The following is a 16,374-nucleotide window of genomic DNA, read 5'->3' as shown; positions in this document are numbered from 1 at the left end:
CCTTGGAGGAGGAAAGAGAAAAGTAAGTAGCTTTCTCATTATACCATACTCATTTGGGATATGTGCTGGGAGGGGGAGAAAAGAAGGGAAGAAATATGTAAACATGAATTATTGGAATCTTTATTCTAATTCCCTTAGCTTCTGATGCCTTCTTCCATCCTCATGCCTATACTCTCTAGGAAGTGAAGGGAAAGAGAAAGGGGTATTAGGAATAGGAAGGGGGGAGAGGAAAGGAAGGAGGGGGGAGACGCAGCAGCTATAGTGTGGGCCCCCCTGGCAATGGCCTTGGGCCCTGGGGGCAATCTTGACCTGGAAGCATCACCCAGCTTCAGCACATTCTGCTCCAGGTAAAGAAGCTAGCCTCTGAACTTGGCTGTTGGCAGTGACAACTCACCTCCAGCTAAGTGGGAAGATGAGCAGCTGCTTGCAGTACCAAAGCCAGTCTTCTGCCTGGATCATTTGTCTTGTGTTTCTCTGTAAGAGGTGAAGTCTGTAACATCCAAGATAGGCTACATTCATTGTATCTACAATTCTACCAGTCTCTGTCACAAGTATTTGAGCAATACCCATTTCTCCTTCATCCCAAATAAATTCTCACACTATTTTTCCTGAATGGCAAGCTCAATACAAGAAGTCAGATTATCATCTTTTCACAAGTATTTTATTATGATTTGTTATAAAATTCCAAATGAAAGCAAAATTATTTTCTTTGAAAATTAAGCAAGCTTATAAAAATATTAGAAAACTTGATTTGGGTCTTTGCTGAAGATTGTCTATACAGAGTGTCTTTATGGCTTAGAGTGGACCTACTCTGTTCTTGACTGTTATGTCATTGAAACACAGCTCTGGTGGGTTTCACTGCCCTTAACAGGCTTCAAGCAGAAGGCTAGCAGTGGAGTGAAATTTTATCATCAACCAGGTATGTTCAGAAAGGCTTCCTACCAAAGCATTCTAAGAGAGATGAAGCCTTTAGCTCCATCAACTCTCAAAGATCATCTGATTGAGTTTTAGAGGGGTCACTATCAATAATGGTAGCTGACAGACAATTACAGGTCCTTGCAAGTTTGAGGTATAAATTGGAATCAAAACTCATCAATTCGGGGATGGCTAAGCAAGTTATGGTACGTGAATGTCATAGAATATTACTGTGCTGCAAGAGAAAATAAATGCAAAGAATGGAACAGATGAAAAGTGAAGTATATTAGAACCAGGAAACAATGAACACAATGATTCCAACAGTGTAAGTGAAATGCACAACAGCCACAAAAGCACTATACTGAATGCTTCAAAATTATAATGTCTAAATGAAGACCCAAAGGAGAGAGTTGAGGAAGCATCCCAACCAATTTCTTTGCAGATATAGGGGACTATGGGTGTGGAACACTGCATACAATGTCAAACTTGTTCAATATATTAATTAGTTTTGCTGAACTGTTATATTTTTTCCTCAATTTTGTATGCTTGTTTTAAGAGATGTATCTTGGCAGAGGTAGGAGGAAAGAAGGGACATATTTGTAAGAGTAAGCAATTTCAAAATGAAATAAAATTATTTAAAAGCCATCTTTAAAAAAAAGAATAGGAAGGGGGTGATGGACAGAAAGATAGAAGAAATGATCAGGAGGGATGGTCAGGGGACAGGCAGAGGAGATAGGCAGGAGCTAGGGCCAGAGGAATTGGAAATGGGAGACAGGTTGGAGAGATGGGCAGAAATATTAGAGGAAATTCTCAATACTAAGAGCCCACATTTGTCATATTGTCTTTGCCAGAGTTGGTTCTACACATAGCCCAAGCAGGGGGCACCCATGGTTTCATTTGAATGAGGTCAATTGGCCCCACTTGGAGAAATCAGTTGGTCTGTCAGGCCACCATTGCTCTTCTTCTCCTGGTTTTTATGTCTCTATCATCAGGGTCACTAATGGCTTAGCTAATTCAGGCTCCTACAACAGGTGTCCTGAATGGTCCTTTTACGTGAACTTGTTTTTTTCCTTTCTATATCAGGACTTGGGAAAGGTAAGCACCCAGTGTCTGGCATATTGTTGGTGCTTAGCATATGTTTGTTGACTGTCTGACCATCAATTACCCACCACTCCATCCCTCACTGATAGAAAGCTCTTTATCTAAGTATCTGTTGGTCATTGCTTATCATTCATAAACATTGCTTACACAAAGGCTATTTCTGTGCCTTCCAAAGCCCGGAGAGACAGATAGAGTGAAAGGAAATATAGTTAATAATCATAACTGTGAATGTGAATGGGATGAGTTCTCCCATAAAACAGAAGTGGATAGCAGACTGTGTTAAAAACCAGAACCTTACAACATGTTGTTTACAAGAAACACATTTGAAACAGAGAGACACATGCATAAAGGTAAGGGTCTGGAACAGAATCTATTATGCCTCAGAAGAAGTAAAAAAAGTAGGGGTAGCAAGCATGATCTCAGAAAAAGCAAAAGCAAAAATAGATCTAATTATAAGTGATAAAGAAGAAACCCACATTTAGCTAAAAGGTGCCATAGACAATGAAGCACTATTAATACTAAACACATATGCACCAAATGGTATAATATTCCAGATTCTTAGAGGAGAAGTGAGGAAACAGGAGAAAAATGAGAGCAAAACTATACTAGTGGGGTACCTCAACTGTCCCCTCTCAGACCCAGAGAAATGTAACCATAAAATAAATAAGAAAGAAGTTAAGGAGGTGAATAGAATTTTCCTTTTTCTTTTTTCTTTATTTTTTGGCTAGGCAATAGGGTTAAGTGACTTGCCCAGGGTCACACAGCTAGTGACTGTGACGTGTCTGAGGACAGATTTGAACTCAGGTTCTCCTGAATCCAGGAGAGGTGCTCTATCCATGGTGCCACCTACTTGCCCCGTGAATGAAATTTTAGAAAAATTAGAAATGACAGACGTGGTGAAAATTGAATGGGGTTAGAAAAACATGTACCTTTTTCTCAGTAGTACATGGTACCTAAACAAAAATTGACCAAGTATTAGGGCACAAAACTCTCAAAATAAATGTAGAAAGGCAGAAATATTAAACGTATCTTTTCCAGATGATAATGCAATAAAATTACATTCAACAGAGGGCAGTGGAAAGATAGATTGATAATTAATTGGAGAGGCAGCTAGGTAGCACAGTGAATAGAGCTCTGGCCTTGGAGTCAGAAGACCTGAGTTCAAATCCAGCCTCAAATACTTAATACTTACTAGCTGTGTGACCCTGGGCAAATCACTTAACCCCAAACGCCTAAGCACACACACAAAAAATTAATTGGAAACCAAATAATCTAATCCTAAAGAATAAGTGGATCATCATTAAAAAGAATGACAATAATGAGATAGCATACCAAAATTTATGGGATGCAGCCAAAGTAGTACTTAGAGGAAAATGTATTTTTCTGAATTTTTACATCAATAAAAAAGAGTAGGAGCAGATCAATGGATTATGCATGCAACTAAAAAAAAAAAAAACTAGAAAGAGAACAAATTTAAAATAACCAATTAAACTCCAAATTAGAAATCATGAAAACCAAAGGTGAGATTAATAAAACTGAAAGTAAGGAAACTAATGAGCTAATAAATAAAATTAGGAGCTGGTTTTATGAAAAAATCAACAAAAAGATAAAACATTAGTTAATTTGTTTGAATAGAAGAAAACCAAATATCCAGTATAAAAAACAAAAAAGGGTGAACCATTACCAATGAAAAGGAAATTAAAACAACTCTTAGGAAAAATTTTGCCCAATTATATGCTAATAAAACAAAAAAATCTGTGTGAAAACAATATTTATGAAAATATAAATTGCCTAGATTAACAGAAGAGGAAACAGAATACCTAAATAACCTCACTTTAGAAAAAAAAAGTGAACAAGCCATCAATGAACTCTCTGAGAGAAAAAAACCCCAGGTACAGATGGGGTCACAAATGAATTCTACCAAAACATTTAAAGAACAATTAATTCCAATATTACATAAACTTTTTGGAAAGAACAGGTGAAGAATGATTTCTACTTAATTCCTTTTATGACAGAAATATGGTGCTGATACCTAAACAAGGAAAGTTAAAACAGAGAAAGAAAACTACAGACCAATTTCCCTAATGTATATGAATGCAAAAATTTTGAAATAAAATACTGGTAAGGAGATTACAGCAATATATCACCAGAATGATATACTATGACCATGTGAGATTTATACTAGGAAATCAGGGCTGGTTCAATATTAGGAAAACTATCAGCATAATTGATTATATCAATACAAAACAGAAATCATATGTTTATCTCAAAGATGCTGAAAAAGATTTTAACAAAATACAGCACCCACTTCTTAAAACACTAGAGAGCATAGGAATAAATGGAGTTTTCCTTAAAATGATAAATAGTATCTATCTAAAACCATCAGCAAGCATTATATTGTAATGGGGATAAGATAGAAGCCTTCCCAATAAGATCAGGGGTAAAGCAAGGATGCTCATTATCACCACTATTATTCAATATTATACAAAAATGTTAGCTTTAGCAATAACGGAAAAAAATTAAATTGAAGGAATTAGAATAGGTAATGAAGAAATAAAGCTATCACTCTTTGCAGATGATATGATGATGTGTATAGAGAATCCTAGAGAATCAACTAAAAACCTACTTGAAATAATTAACAACTTTAGCCAAGTTGCAGGATATAAAATAAACCTACATAAATCATCAGCATTTCTATATATTTCTATATATTAGTAACAAAGTTCAGCAGCAAGAGATAGAGAAATGCCATTTAAAATAACTGTAGACAATATGAAATATTTGGGAGTCTACCTGATGAGACAAACCCAGGAACTCTATGAACACAATTACAAAACAAATAAAATAAGATCTAAATAATTGGAAAATATCAATTGCTCAGGGGTAGACTGAGATAATGTAATAAAAATGACAATTCTACCTACATTAATTTACTAATTCAGTGCCATACCAATTAACTACCAAAAATTATTTATGGAGCTAGAGAAAATAATAACAAAATTCATCTGGAAGAACAAAAGGTCCAGAATATCATGGGAATTAATGAAAAGAAAGGCAAGGGAAGATGACCTAGTTATACCAGATCTAAAATTGTATTATAAAGCAACAATCATCAAAAGTACCTGGTACTGGTTTAGAAACAGAGTGATAGATCAGTGGAATAGATTAGGTATACAGAACACATTACTCAATTGCTATTTGATAAACCCAAAGACTGTAGCTTCTGGGATAAGAACTCACCATTTCACAAAAACTGCTAGGAAAACTGGAAAATATATGACAGCAACTAGCCATAGATCAATCATATATCAAGATAAGGTCAAAATGGGTACATGATTTAGACATAAAGAATGATACCATAAGCAAATTAGGAGACCAAGGAATAGTTTATCTGTCAGATCTACAGAGAACAGAAGAATTTATGACCAAAAAAGAGATAGAGAACATTATGAAATGCAAAATGGATAATTTCAATTACATCAAATTAAAAAGTTTTTGCACGAATAAAGTCAATGCAACCGAGATCAGAAGGGAAGCAGAAAACTGGGAAACAATTTTTACAGGCAGTGAGTGTCTCTAATAAAGGCCTCCTTTCCAAAAATATGGAGAACTGAGTTGAATTTATAACAGCCACATTGTGCAGTGACCGACTTTGATAGACTTAGCTCTTCTCAGAAATGCAAGGATCTAAGACAACTCCAAAAGACTTATGATGGAAAATGCTATCTATATTCAGAGAAAGAACTATGGAGTCTGAATGCAGATGGAAGCATACTAATTTCACTCTCTTTTTTTCTTTCTCATGGTTTTTTCCTTTTGTTATGATTCCTCTTTCATAACATGACTAATGTGGAAAAATGTTTAATATGATTGTACATGTATAGCTTATATCACATTCTATGCTGTCTTGGGGAGGGAGGAGGAATGGGAGGGGGGAAAATTTAGAGCTCAAAACCTTATAAAAGTACATATCGAAAACTAAAAATAAATAAATGAAAATTTTAAAATGAGGGAGTTGGACTAGGTGACCTTTGAAGCTCTTTCCAGCTCTAACTTTTGTAAATTCGTTTGTCAAATGCAAAGTATGTTAAAATGGTTTTGTTCACTTTGAAGTTAGATTGGTAATACATTTATTTTTTTAAAAAATATTTAAAAATAATGATCATAATCTAAAACATTTTACCATACCACCCAAGTCACATAGGGACCATGTGAGACATTACCTGGTTCATTGACTCTATTGATCTGGGGATGAGGCAGTTCTCCTGCATAGACCTACCCTGAACTGGCTAGATATTGACCCAGGAGGTTTGCCAGCCCAAGGCAATGGGAGGAAGAATGAGGACTGAGTTTCTAATTCTGAAGGATGGAAATGGTGGAGAAACTCAGACTGGGAAGCAGCTGCTGGGGCCAGCCAGGACTAAATATCTTCAAACTATTTCCAGCTACCCCTGCTCTCCCTTCAAGGAGGGAGTATTTCCCCATTGCCAATCCCTTCCTTGGCATCCTTCTCCATTTCCTCTTCTCACCTCACCAAGCACCCTCCCCACAGTCCAGTGTAGCACTCTCAGTCCAGATTGCATAGTGGTGATGCTATGATCATGGCCTACTATTTGTTTATTTTTTAATTAATTTATTTTGATTTATCAACAATCACTTCCATAGGCTTTCGAGTTTAAAAGTTTTCTCTCTCTCCCTCCCCACTTCCCTCCACAAGGCGGCACACAATCTGATACAGTCTATACATATACATTCCTATTAAACACATTTTCACATTAATGATGTTGTAAGAATTAGAACCAATAGGAGGAACCACCAGAAAGAGGAAACAAAACATAACAGAAGAAAAAAAAAAGCAAATAGTATGCTTCAATCTTCATTCAAACTCCATAGTTCTTTCTTTGGATGTGGATAGCATTTTCCATCATGAGGTCTTTGGAGATGTCTTAGATCCTTGTATTGCTGAGAAGGGTTAAGTCTATCAATATTAGTCATCGCACAACATGGTTTTTATTGTGTACAACATTGTCCTGGTTCTACTCACTTCACTCAGCATCAGACCAAAGAAACCTTTCCAGGTTTTTCTGAAGTCTGCCTGTTTATCATTTCTTATAGCACAATAGTATTCCATTACATTCATATACCACAACTTGTTCAGCCATTCCCCAATTGATGGGCATCCTCTCAATTTCCAATTCTTTGCCACCACAAAAAGAGCTGCTATGAATATTTTTGTGAATGTGAGTCCCTTTCCCATTTGTATGATCTCTTTGGAATACAGCCCTAGAAGTGGTATTGCTGGGTCAAAGGGTATGCACGTTTTTTATAGCCATTTGGGCATAGTTCCAAATTGCTCACCAAAATGGTTGGATACTTCACAACTCCACCAACAATGCATTAGTGTTCCAATTTTCCCACCTCTTCCCCAACATTTATCATTTTCCTGTTTTGTCATGTTGGCCAATCTGATAGGTATGATGTGGTACCTCAGAGTTGTTTTGATTTGCATTTCTCTAATCAATAGTGATTTAGAACAGTTTTTCATATGACTATAGATGGCTTTAATTTCTTCATCTGAGAACTGCCTGTTTATATCCTTTGTCCATTTGTCAATTGGGGAATGACTTGTATCATTGGAACTCAAGGTCTTATAAAAGTAAATGTTGAAAACTATCTTTACATGTAATTGAAAAAATAGACTATTAAGGAAAAAAAGAAGCAGGCATTCTAATGGGAGAAACAATATATGAACAAAAATTAAGATATAATATATGCAAAGTATAGCATTTCCCTACACTATATGTTTTTTCTACTCTTAGTCTAAGTAATCTCTTCATTCTCAAATTTCTTACATTGATCTCCCTACTTCCTCCAAATTATTTTTATTTTGTGTATATTTAATTTTAATGATATTTTTTACATGTTGTTTTCATACAGTAGAATCTAAGATCCTTTTAGGAAATGACTGTCTCATTTCTGATGAAGTATTGTCATGGAGACCCCATCTCCCATTTGGGACATTCTCATTCAGCATTCCAGGCAAATATTGGAAGCTTGGGGTGGGCTTGCTTCTGGGCATTCATGATGGGGATCCTTAACCCTACTTTAGAACATGTGCAATATTTCCTGCTTAGTTTCAAAAAAATAAATGGAGATTTAGTTAGCTTTTTCCTGGCTAAGCGTGACTGAGGGTCTAGTGATTTGAAGTAATGAAGAATCTTCTGGTTGACTCCAGAAGGGCTAGAGATGTGAAAGAAGTTGAACCAGAACTGAATGTGATTGCATAAAGTCTGACTTAATGAGTTTGATCTAGCTCTTCCCTTTGGGTTGTTGGCTGAGGAAGACTTCAATGCATTGACAAGCTGGGGAAGGGAGGGAGAGACAGTGACAAGCTATATTCTCCCACTCGGCCACCTGCTGTCCATAATGTCTTGGTATGCTTCTGGGTTTTTTTTGTTTCTTTGTGTTAATTCTTTCTTGATCTTCAGTGAAGAGATATTCAGGGGCAGAACTGATGAGGTTATGGTCTTGTAAGTTCAGGAAAGCTATCAGAGATCCTTCAGTAATCAGAGTTGGTGGCAGAGACCACTAAAACTGGTAGTAGTAGCAGTCAGGTCTGGTGGGGGTCAGTACAATTGCTGAGTGACCTGCATGACTGGTTTAACAATGGATCTACCCATAAACTGAGACACTCAGCCAGCAAGAAAACAGCCCAACTGGGCAAGTGAGTGATTCATCCATCTTTATATTTATGGCAGAAAATAAAATTTTAATTTATTTTTTAAAAAAATTTATTTAGTATTTTATTTTCCCCCAGCTATATGTAAAAACAATTTTTACCATTTGGTTTTAAACCCTTCAGTTCCAAATTCTCTCCCTTCTCCCCCCCCCCACGCCCGTTAGAAGGCAAGCACTTCCGTATAAGTGATACATGTGTAGTTATGCAAAACATTTTCGCATTAGTCATTATGAAAGAAAACATAGACCAAAAAAAAAAAAAGACCAAACCTCAGAAAAATATAGAAAGTTTAAGAAGTATGCTTCTTTCTGGTGATTCCTCCTATTGGTTCTAATTCTTACTTACAACATCACTAATGTGAAAATATGTATAATAGGAATGTATATGTATAGTCTACATCAGATTATGTACCATTTTGGGGAGGGTAGTGGGGAGGAAGAAGGAGAAAAATTTTAAACTCAAAAGCATATGAAAGTGATTGTTGATAAATCAAAATAAATTAATGATTCTACTCAAACAAAAATAAAAAGTATGCTTCAATCTGTATTCAAAAACCATCAATTTTTCCTTTGGGGATGGATAGCATTTTTCATCATAAGTCCTTCAGAGTTATCTTGTATCATTGTGTTGCTGAGAATAGCTAAGTCATTCACAGCTTACTGCTGTTACTTTGTACACAGTACATTTCACTTTGCTTCAGCTCATGTAAATCTTTTCAGGTTTTTCTGAGAGCATCCTGCTCATCATTTCTTAAAGCATAATAGTACTCCGTCATAATCACATACCACAATTTGCTCAGCAATTCCCCAATTGATGGGCATCCCAATTTCCAATTCTTTGCCACCAGAAAAGAGCTGCTACAAATATTTTTGCACACATAGGTCTTTTTCCTTTTTTTTTTTAATCTCTTTTTGGATGCAAACTCAATAGTGGTATTGCTAGGTCAAAGGGTGTGCATGGTTTTATAGCCCTTTGGGCATAGTTCCAAATTCCTCTCCAGAATGGTTGAATCAGTTCACAATTCCACTACTAGATCATTAATCTCATTTCCCCCACATCTCTTCCAACATTTGTCATTTTCCTTTTCTGTCTTATTAGCCAATCTAATAGGTATGAAGTATCAGAATGTCAGAATTATTTTGATTTGCATTTCTCCAGTGATTCATCCATCTTTGCAGATACAATACAACAAAGTGAGCTTGATGGAGATTCTGCAGAGACAGAAAAGAACTCCCAGGGCTGAGAGTCACAGAGAAACCTCAGCCGTCTGTATTCTCTATATGTGTGTCTAACTCCCTTTCAATTTTAAGCTTGAGCTCACTCTGCCCAGGGACTTTGGGTATATAAGGAGAGAATGTGCTCTGTCTTTGCTGTAATGTCTCTGTTAACATCATTTTAGAAAAGAGCAGTGATGTCAAATGGTTGATTGATATTGTGAAGAACTCTGAATGGGGGCTCCTGAGCGATAGTATTAGAAGCTACTATTCCTCAAATTTACCTCTAAAATCCTGGGAGAAGGAGGAGGAAATTGCCCTCTTGAGACCCAATCTGCTTGCACAAAGAGGGTTGGAAGAGGGAGCTTAGACAGAGTGGCCCCTGTCTTTCTATGTGTATTGCCTAGCACAGTGATAGGCACATACCAAGTGCTGAACACCTGCTGAACCAAACGGAATTTGTGTCTCATCACATTCTCTCTTGGATCCTTTGGGTGCCTAGCTTTGGCCCCCTCTTAGACTATCAAAGCAAGGGCAGTATTTCAGTCATCTTTGTAACTTTTCCAGTGCCCATTTTTCTTCACAGCTGGTGCTCAGTAGGAAAACAGACTTGGATGGAGAAGGGAGAAGGGAATAAGTATTTATATAGTATCTACTATGTGCCAGGCACTGTGCCAAGTGTTTTATAAATAATAAAAGTTTGTTGAATTGAAATGAAAACTCTCCAGCTCTTCCATTCCAGCACTTCCCTAGTCTCACTTTTGCCTCTGTGCCTGTGGATCATAGAACCTTTGGCTTTAGAGCTAGAAAAGATTTTTGAAATAATCTGGTCCAGCCCTTTAACTTAGAATAGAAGAAAACACGTCTCAGAGAGGAGCAGGTACTTTCCAAAATCGCATGATGAGCAAGAAGCAGAGATTTGTTTATTCTTGTCTGCCTTACACTTCTTCCTCCAAAATTCCCTCATGTTTTCATCTACTACTATAAACACATTCAAGGATTAACTACAATCCCACTCTAGTCATGAAGCCATCCCTAAATCTTCGAGGCCACTGGAATTTGGGCCTTTTTTCACCTTCCACAGTGGTCACAGGCTATGAGTGCTAAAATAGCGCTCGGTTCTCTTTTTTTGTGAGATAGAGAGACAGGAAAAGACAGAGAGAAAGAGAAGCAGAGATAGAGACAGACACAGAGACAGACAGAGAAATAGAAAGCAGGTTGGAAAGAGACAGAAAGGCAGAGACAGAGACAAAGCGTGAGAGAGAAAAGGAAAGAGAAACAGAGAGAAAAGGGGGAGGGAAAGATTGAGAGAGATTGAGAAAGAGAGAGAAGTTGGAGAGATTTTCAGAAACAGAGAAAAGAGACAGAAAAAAGAGACAGAGGAACAGAGATAGAGGTGGGGGGAGAGAGACAGAGAGAGAAGAAGACAAAGAGAGAAATTGAATGAGAGATTGAAAGAGGTGTTGAAAGGGAGAGACTGAGATACAGAGAGACAGACAGAGACACACACACACACAGAGCTTCAACATAACATCATGGTTCAGGTTAGGACCATTTGTCCAGAGGTTTGTTTTTTTCCTCCCTCTCCCTTACCCCGTGGTACACTCATTGATAGCCAACTCTCACTCCAAGTGTGGTGAAAATTGCCTTGTCTTTATGTAGAGATAGAGCCACTATAAAAACACATGCATCAAATAAACAAGTGTAAGGGTACCAGAACCGATTTTTGCAGGATGTTATGAAACACAGAAGGAGGAAGTGTAGCAGGGATAAATTCTTCCCTGGTGAGTATGACAGCCAATTCTCTCCAGTTAGGTCAGTCCTTAGGTGTATCTGTGAGCCAGACAAGGGTCTAATTGCTTACAATTATATTCAGTTCAAAACAGCACCATCCTTTCCTTGCCTTCCACCGTGGGCATCTAGCCTGGAGGCTCCAATGCTGCTGGCTTCTGTATGTTGTGACCCTTCCAATCCTTCTTTCCAGGTGGGAAAAACTAAAATTCCCATCAGCCTCTGCCCGATAAGGGGCTACACATATCCTTATCTAGTTGTTTCCATCAGTGTTCTTTTCCCTTACGTTGTAGGCAAGGATTACTTCATGGACTTCACTAGAGTCTTGCACAAGCTTGGAACAGGAGGAGGTATGTAGTAAGGACTCCATAAATACTTTATGAGTGACTGCTTCCACATAAAAAGTTACCATCAATATTGGGTGATTATGATAACTAAGATATTTGTGGCACTTTAAGGATTACAAAGGACTTTCCTTACAATAACCCTGTGAGGAAGCTAAGAGCAAATGGTATCCTCCCCAATTTATAGATGAGGAAGAGCTCTGTGAGTTTAAGCTTATGTGTCTGAGAAGAGATTCTAAATCTAAGACTAGGCCTTCTCCATCCATCCTGCTCCTGGTAATGAGGATGATGAGTTCTAAGATGAAGTCAGGTTTGTTCTGGTTAACTCTTGAAGGCAGGTGATGCTATAGACCTGTTTTAGGTCACAGGCCAGGGTCTCAAGCCCAGCAGCAATGGATGACCCCTGCCTGTCCTGTGTGGTGGCACATACCCACAGTCCTTGCTATTAGGAGAGGCTAAGGCTGGTGAATCAACTGAGTTCAGGGGCTCTCAAGCGTGAGAGGGCTAAAGTCAATCGGGTAGATACATTAAGTACAACAACAATATGGTGAGCCCTTCAGGGGCAGGGAATGGGAGGAAAAAGAGATGGGGAAACCAGGCTACCCACAAATGGGCAAATTGGCCCAGATCAAAAATGGACTGGGTCAATGGGTGCTCATCAGGAGGGGGGCTGAGACCATAAATGGTGGCTGTACTTCTAGCCTGGTTGAGATAGAGGAAAAAAAAGGAAAGAATACTCCATTCTAAGGCTCTCTTCTCACCAGGTTATTCTGTCCTACACTGCTACCTTGATGAATGCTGCCTTGATGTCCTTATTCCTAAGGCTGTAGACCACAGGGTTGAGCAGAGCAGTGAACACATTGTAGAAAAGTGATATCTGCTTGTCTCTCTCTGGGATATATTTGGAGTTGGGCCTCATATAGATGTATATGGCAGGTGCATAGAACAGAGTGACCATAGTTAGGTGGGAAGCACAAGTGGAGAAGGCTTTATATCGGCTTTGGGTGGACTTGATCTTGAGGATGGCTGTGGTTATATGGACATACGAGGCCAGGATGAGTAACAAAGGGGTTAATATCACTAAGATGCTCAGGACTAAGTCTATCACCTCAATAAAGTGTGTGTCCATGCATGCCAGGCTCCTGACTGAGGGACCTTCACAGAAGTAGTGGTTAACTGTATTAGAACCACAGAAGGGGAGCCTCATGGTAAAAAAGGTGTGGAGTAGGGAGAAGAAGAAACCACAAGCCCAGGTCCCTACCACCAACCTCACACACAGGTCCCAGTTGAGGATGAGCATGTAACGCAGCGGGAAGCAGATGGCTACATAACGGTCATAGGCCATGACTGCAAAGAAGATGCTCTCAGTGATACCAAGAGCACAAAATATATACATCTGCAGCCAGCATCCTTCAAAGGAGATGAGCTTAGAACTGGAAAGCAGATGTACCAACATCTGAGGCATTGTGGTAGTAATATAGCACATGTCCAATAGGGAGAGAATGCTGAGGAAAAAGTACATAGGTGTGTGGAGGTGAGAATCCAGGCAGATCAGAATGATGATGAGTCCATTGCCCATGACTGAGCAGAGGTAGAGAAGGAGAAAGATGATGAAAAGGATCCTATTTGAGGTGGGGTCGCTGGTGAAGCCAAGCAGGATGAATTCAGTAACAAAACTGTAGTTTGATGCTGGGGACATTGAGGCAGTAGAGTCCTGGGAAGGGAAAAAGAGAAAATAGTGAAGGCTAGGGATCTCAGTGTTACATATGAGCAAAGGCACTCAGTGCCCTCGGAGTTCCTCAGCTGAAGACCCCTTATTGAAAAGTCCTTCCCTGAGAGCTTTGGTACAATCCTAGTGTCATGAAATTTTAGAGCTTCGGGGAACTTTAAGGATGATCTTGCCGAAACCCTCATTTCCCACATGAGGCCACTAAGAGTCAAAGAAGGGAGATGACTTGCTCCAGATTATACATCAAGTCAGAAGAAGACGTGAGGCGAGAGTTGAGGTCTCTTGTTTACTAGTTCCATGGTGCTCTACTACTTGGAGTTTGGACATCCCTTGATTCCTATGGGATCTCAGAGGAGAAGACCTCAGAAAGCATTTTCTATGGCTCCTACCTGAGCATGAGTCTCCTCCAGAATATCCCCAACTAGAGAAATCTAGCCTTTTTCTGAAAGATCACTACTCGTAGCCCTTTCCCTTTTTAATTAGTTCTATGTGAGAGGAAGCTTTTCCATATACTAAACTGAAATCTACTCCATAACTTCCATCTGCTACCTTGAGTGTCTCCCTCTGAGTACAGGCAAAATAAGAATTTCCTCATCCTGGAAATTATTCCTGTCTTAATGCAGTCTAAGATCACATCATCTTTTTTGTTTGCTATATCCCATTTTTAATTCATAATGACCCTTCAAGTCCATTAAGACCTCCAGATTTTTTTCCACATAAACTCTTGCTTGCCATATTTTCTCTATCCCACACAAATCTTCGTATCACACAGGAATAGGGTTGTTATGATATTCAGATGGTGGAGAAGTTGTGTTATTTGTTTTCCAAAGCATTAGACTGCCTAAAATTTTATGAAAAACAATATTCGTAAACACACCTCTTTTTTTAGGAGGATGGGGAGGGGCTGTAATTATTTCTTGAAGGATTACAGGAGATTCCTGCCAAGTCTGGGAGAATCTTAGGATGAGTAGATTCAGAGTTGGAAGAGATCATCTAATCCACACTTCCTCCCTCATTATGCCAATGAAGAAACTGAGACACAGGGAAGTTAAGTAATTTGCTGAAGGTCACATAGGCAGTAAGTAGTCTAACTAAGATGAAAATCTGCTTCTATTTCTATCTCATAAAACTCTTGAAATCAAAGCCACCCCCGTTAAGATTGATTAAAATGGAGAATAAGAAGATAAGAGCAATTAATAAAACAGCTTATTAGGGCATGGCAGGTTTCACTCTACAGAGTTAAAGGAAATCACTCCATGGATGAGATCATGCAGCTCTCTTCTGAAATTTTAAATGATGATTAAAAAGAATTTCCTACTAAAATTATATCTAAGAAATATGAGAATCAGTTGAAATATATGTGGATCATTTGAGGTAATGGAGGATGTTTAGTCTGCAAAGGATCAGATTCAGAGGGTACAGGAGAACTTTCTGAGTATTACTAGAAGGATTGTCACATTGAAGAACAGCTAGACTTATTCATTTTGGCCCCATAATTTAGCAATGGATGGAAGATGGAAAGAGGCAAATTTAAGCTTAGGTTCAGGAATTGACTCCTTATCTAAAAGTGAAATGTCCTATCTCTGATGGTAATGGGCTCCCTATCATTAGAAGTCTTCATACTGAGACTGCATGACCACTTGTCATATGTAGAATAATGAAGATTCCTTCTCAAGTACGGTTGGAACCAGATGGTTGCTGAAGTCTTTTCTAGACCTAAAATTCAATGATTCTTGGTGAATAGCATTTGGATAGTTGGGGAGGAGCGATGGAAGGCATTGTAGAGAGTGGAAAGAGCATAGGCAAAAGTTCAGAGGTTGTCCATGCACATGACTTTATCAAGGACGGCACACCTCCAGTTTGACTTAAGTGGATAATTCCTATGGCAAGATCATGAAAAGATGGATTGGATCAGACTATGAGGGACTTGATTGCCAACATGAGAGTTCAAGTTTTGTTCTTTCCCCTGAAGGTTTTTGACTAGATAAGTGATATGCTCAGTACTGTGTCTTTGTTGAACTCTTTAGTCAACATTTGTATGGGAAATCACACATGGGAAAATCTGAAGGCAGGGAGAAGAGTGAGGAGGCTATTGGTAAGACCAGGTGGAGGGGATGAAGGCCTGAACTTGAGCATTTGGCTGTGTGGGTGAAGGGGACAAGATAGACCCTCAAGATGTTTTAGAGGAAGAATCAGCAGGACTTGGAAACTGACCAGGTGGTAAGGCAGAAAAAGAAAATTCAACAACAATGACAATAACAACACAGTGCTTTACATACATTACTCATTTGGAGATAATGTGGGATCTTGAGTCTAGGTAGTAAATAGCAGTGTCAACACAGAAACGGGCAAGTTGAAAAGAGAAGCTCCCTGATCAGTTGCAGAGGGAGGAAGAGGAGGAGTTCAGTTTTGTACATACTGAGCCTAAATAATTGTCAGGACATCTGTCCATGTGGAGAGGTGAAGCAGGAGTCTGGAGATCCTGAGAAAGGCAGACAGGACTCTAGATAGAGATCTGAGAGTCAAAATCTTAGTCCTATT

General features: G+C 38.6%; 1 protein-coding gene across 1 annotated transcript; it reads right to left on the bottom strand.

Annotated features, from left to right (window-relative positions):
• Positions 1–12,879: 12,879 nt before the first annotated feature.
• Positions 12,880–13,803, bottom strand: LOC110205981 (olfactory receptor 2D2-like). The gene has a single exon (XM_020982988.1). The coding sequence runs from the start codon at positions 13,801–13,803 to the stop codon at positions 12,880–12,882; it is 924 nt and encodes a 307-aa protein (XP_020838647.1).
• Positions 13,804–16,374: the final 2,571 nt, after the last annotated feature.

This window comes from Phascolarctos cinereus, unplaced genomic scaffold (genome assembly GCF_003287225.1).
Source record: "Phascolarctos cinereus isolate Bilbo 61053 unplaced genomic scaffold, phaCin_HiC Scaffold_726;HRSCAF=1367, whole genome shotgun sequence".
In the NCBI taxonomy this organism is placed as follows: Eukaryota; Metazoa; Chordata; class Mammalia; order Diprotodontia; family Phascolarctidae; genus Phascolarctos; species Phascolarctos cinereus.
This window is presented reverse-complemented; position numbering and strand designations above follow the sequence as displayed.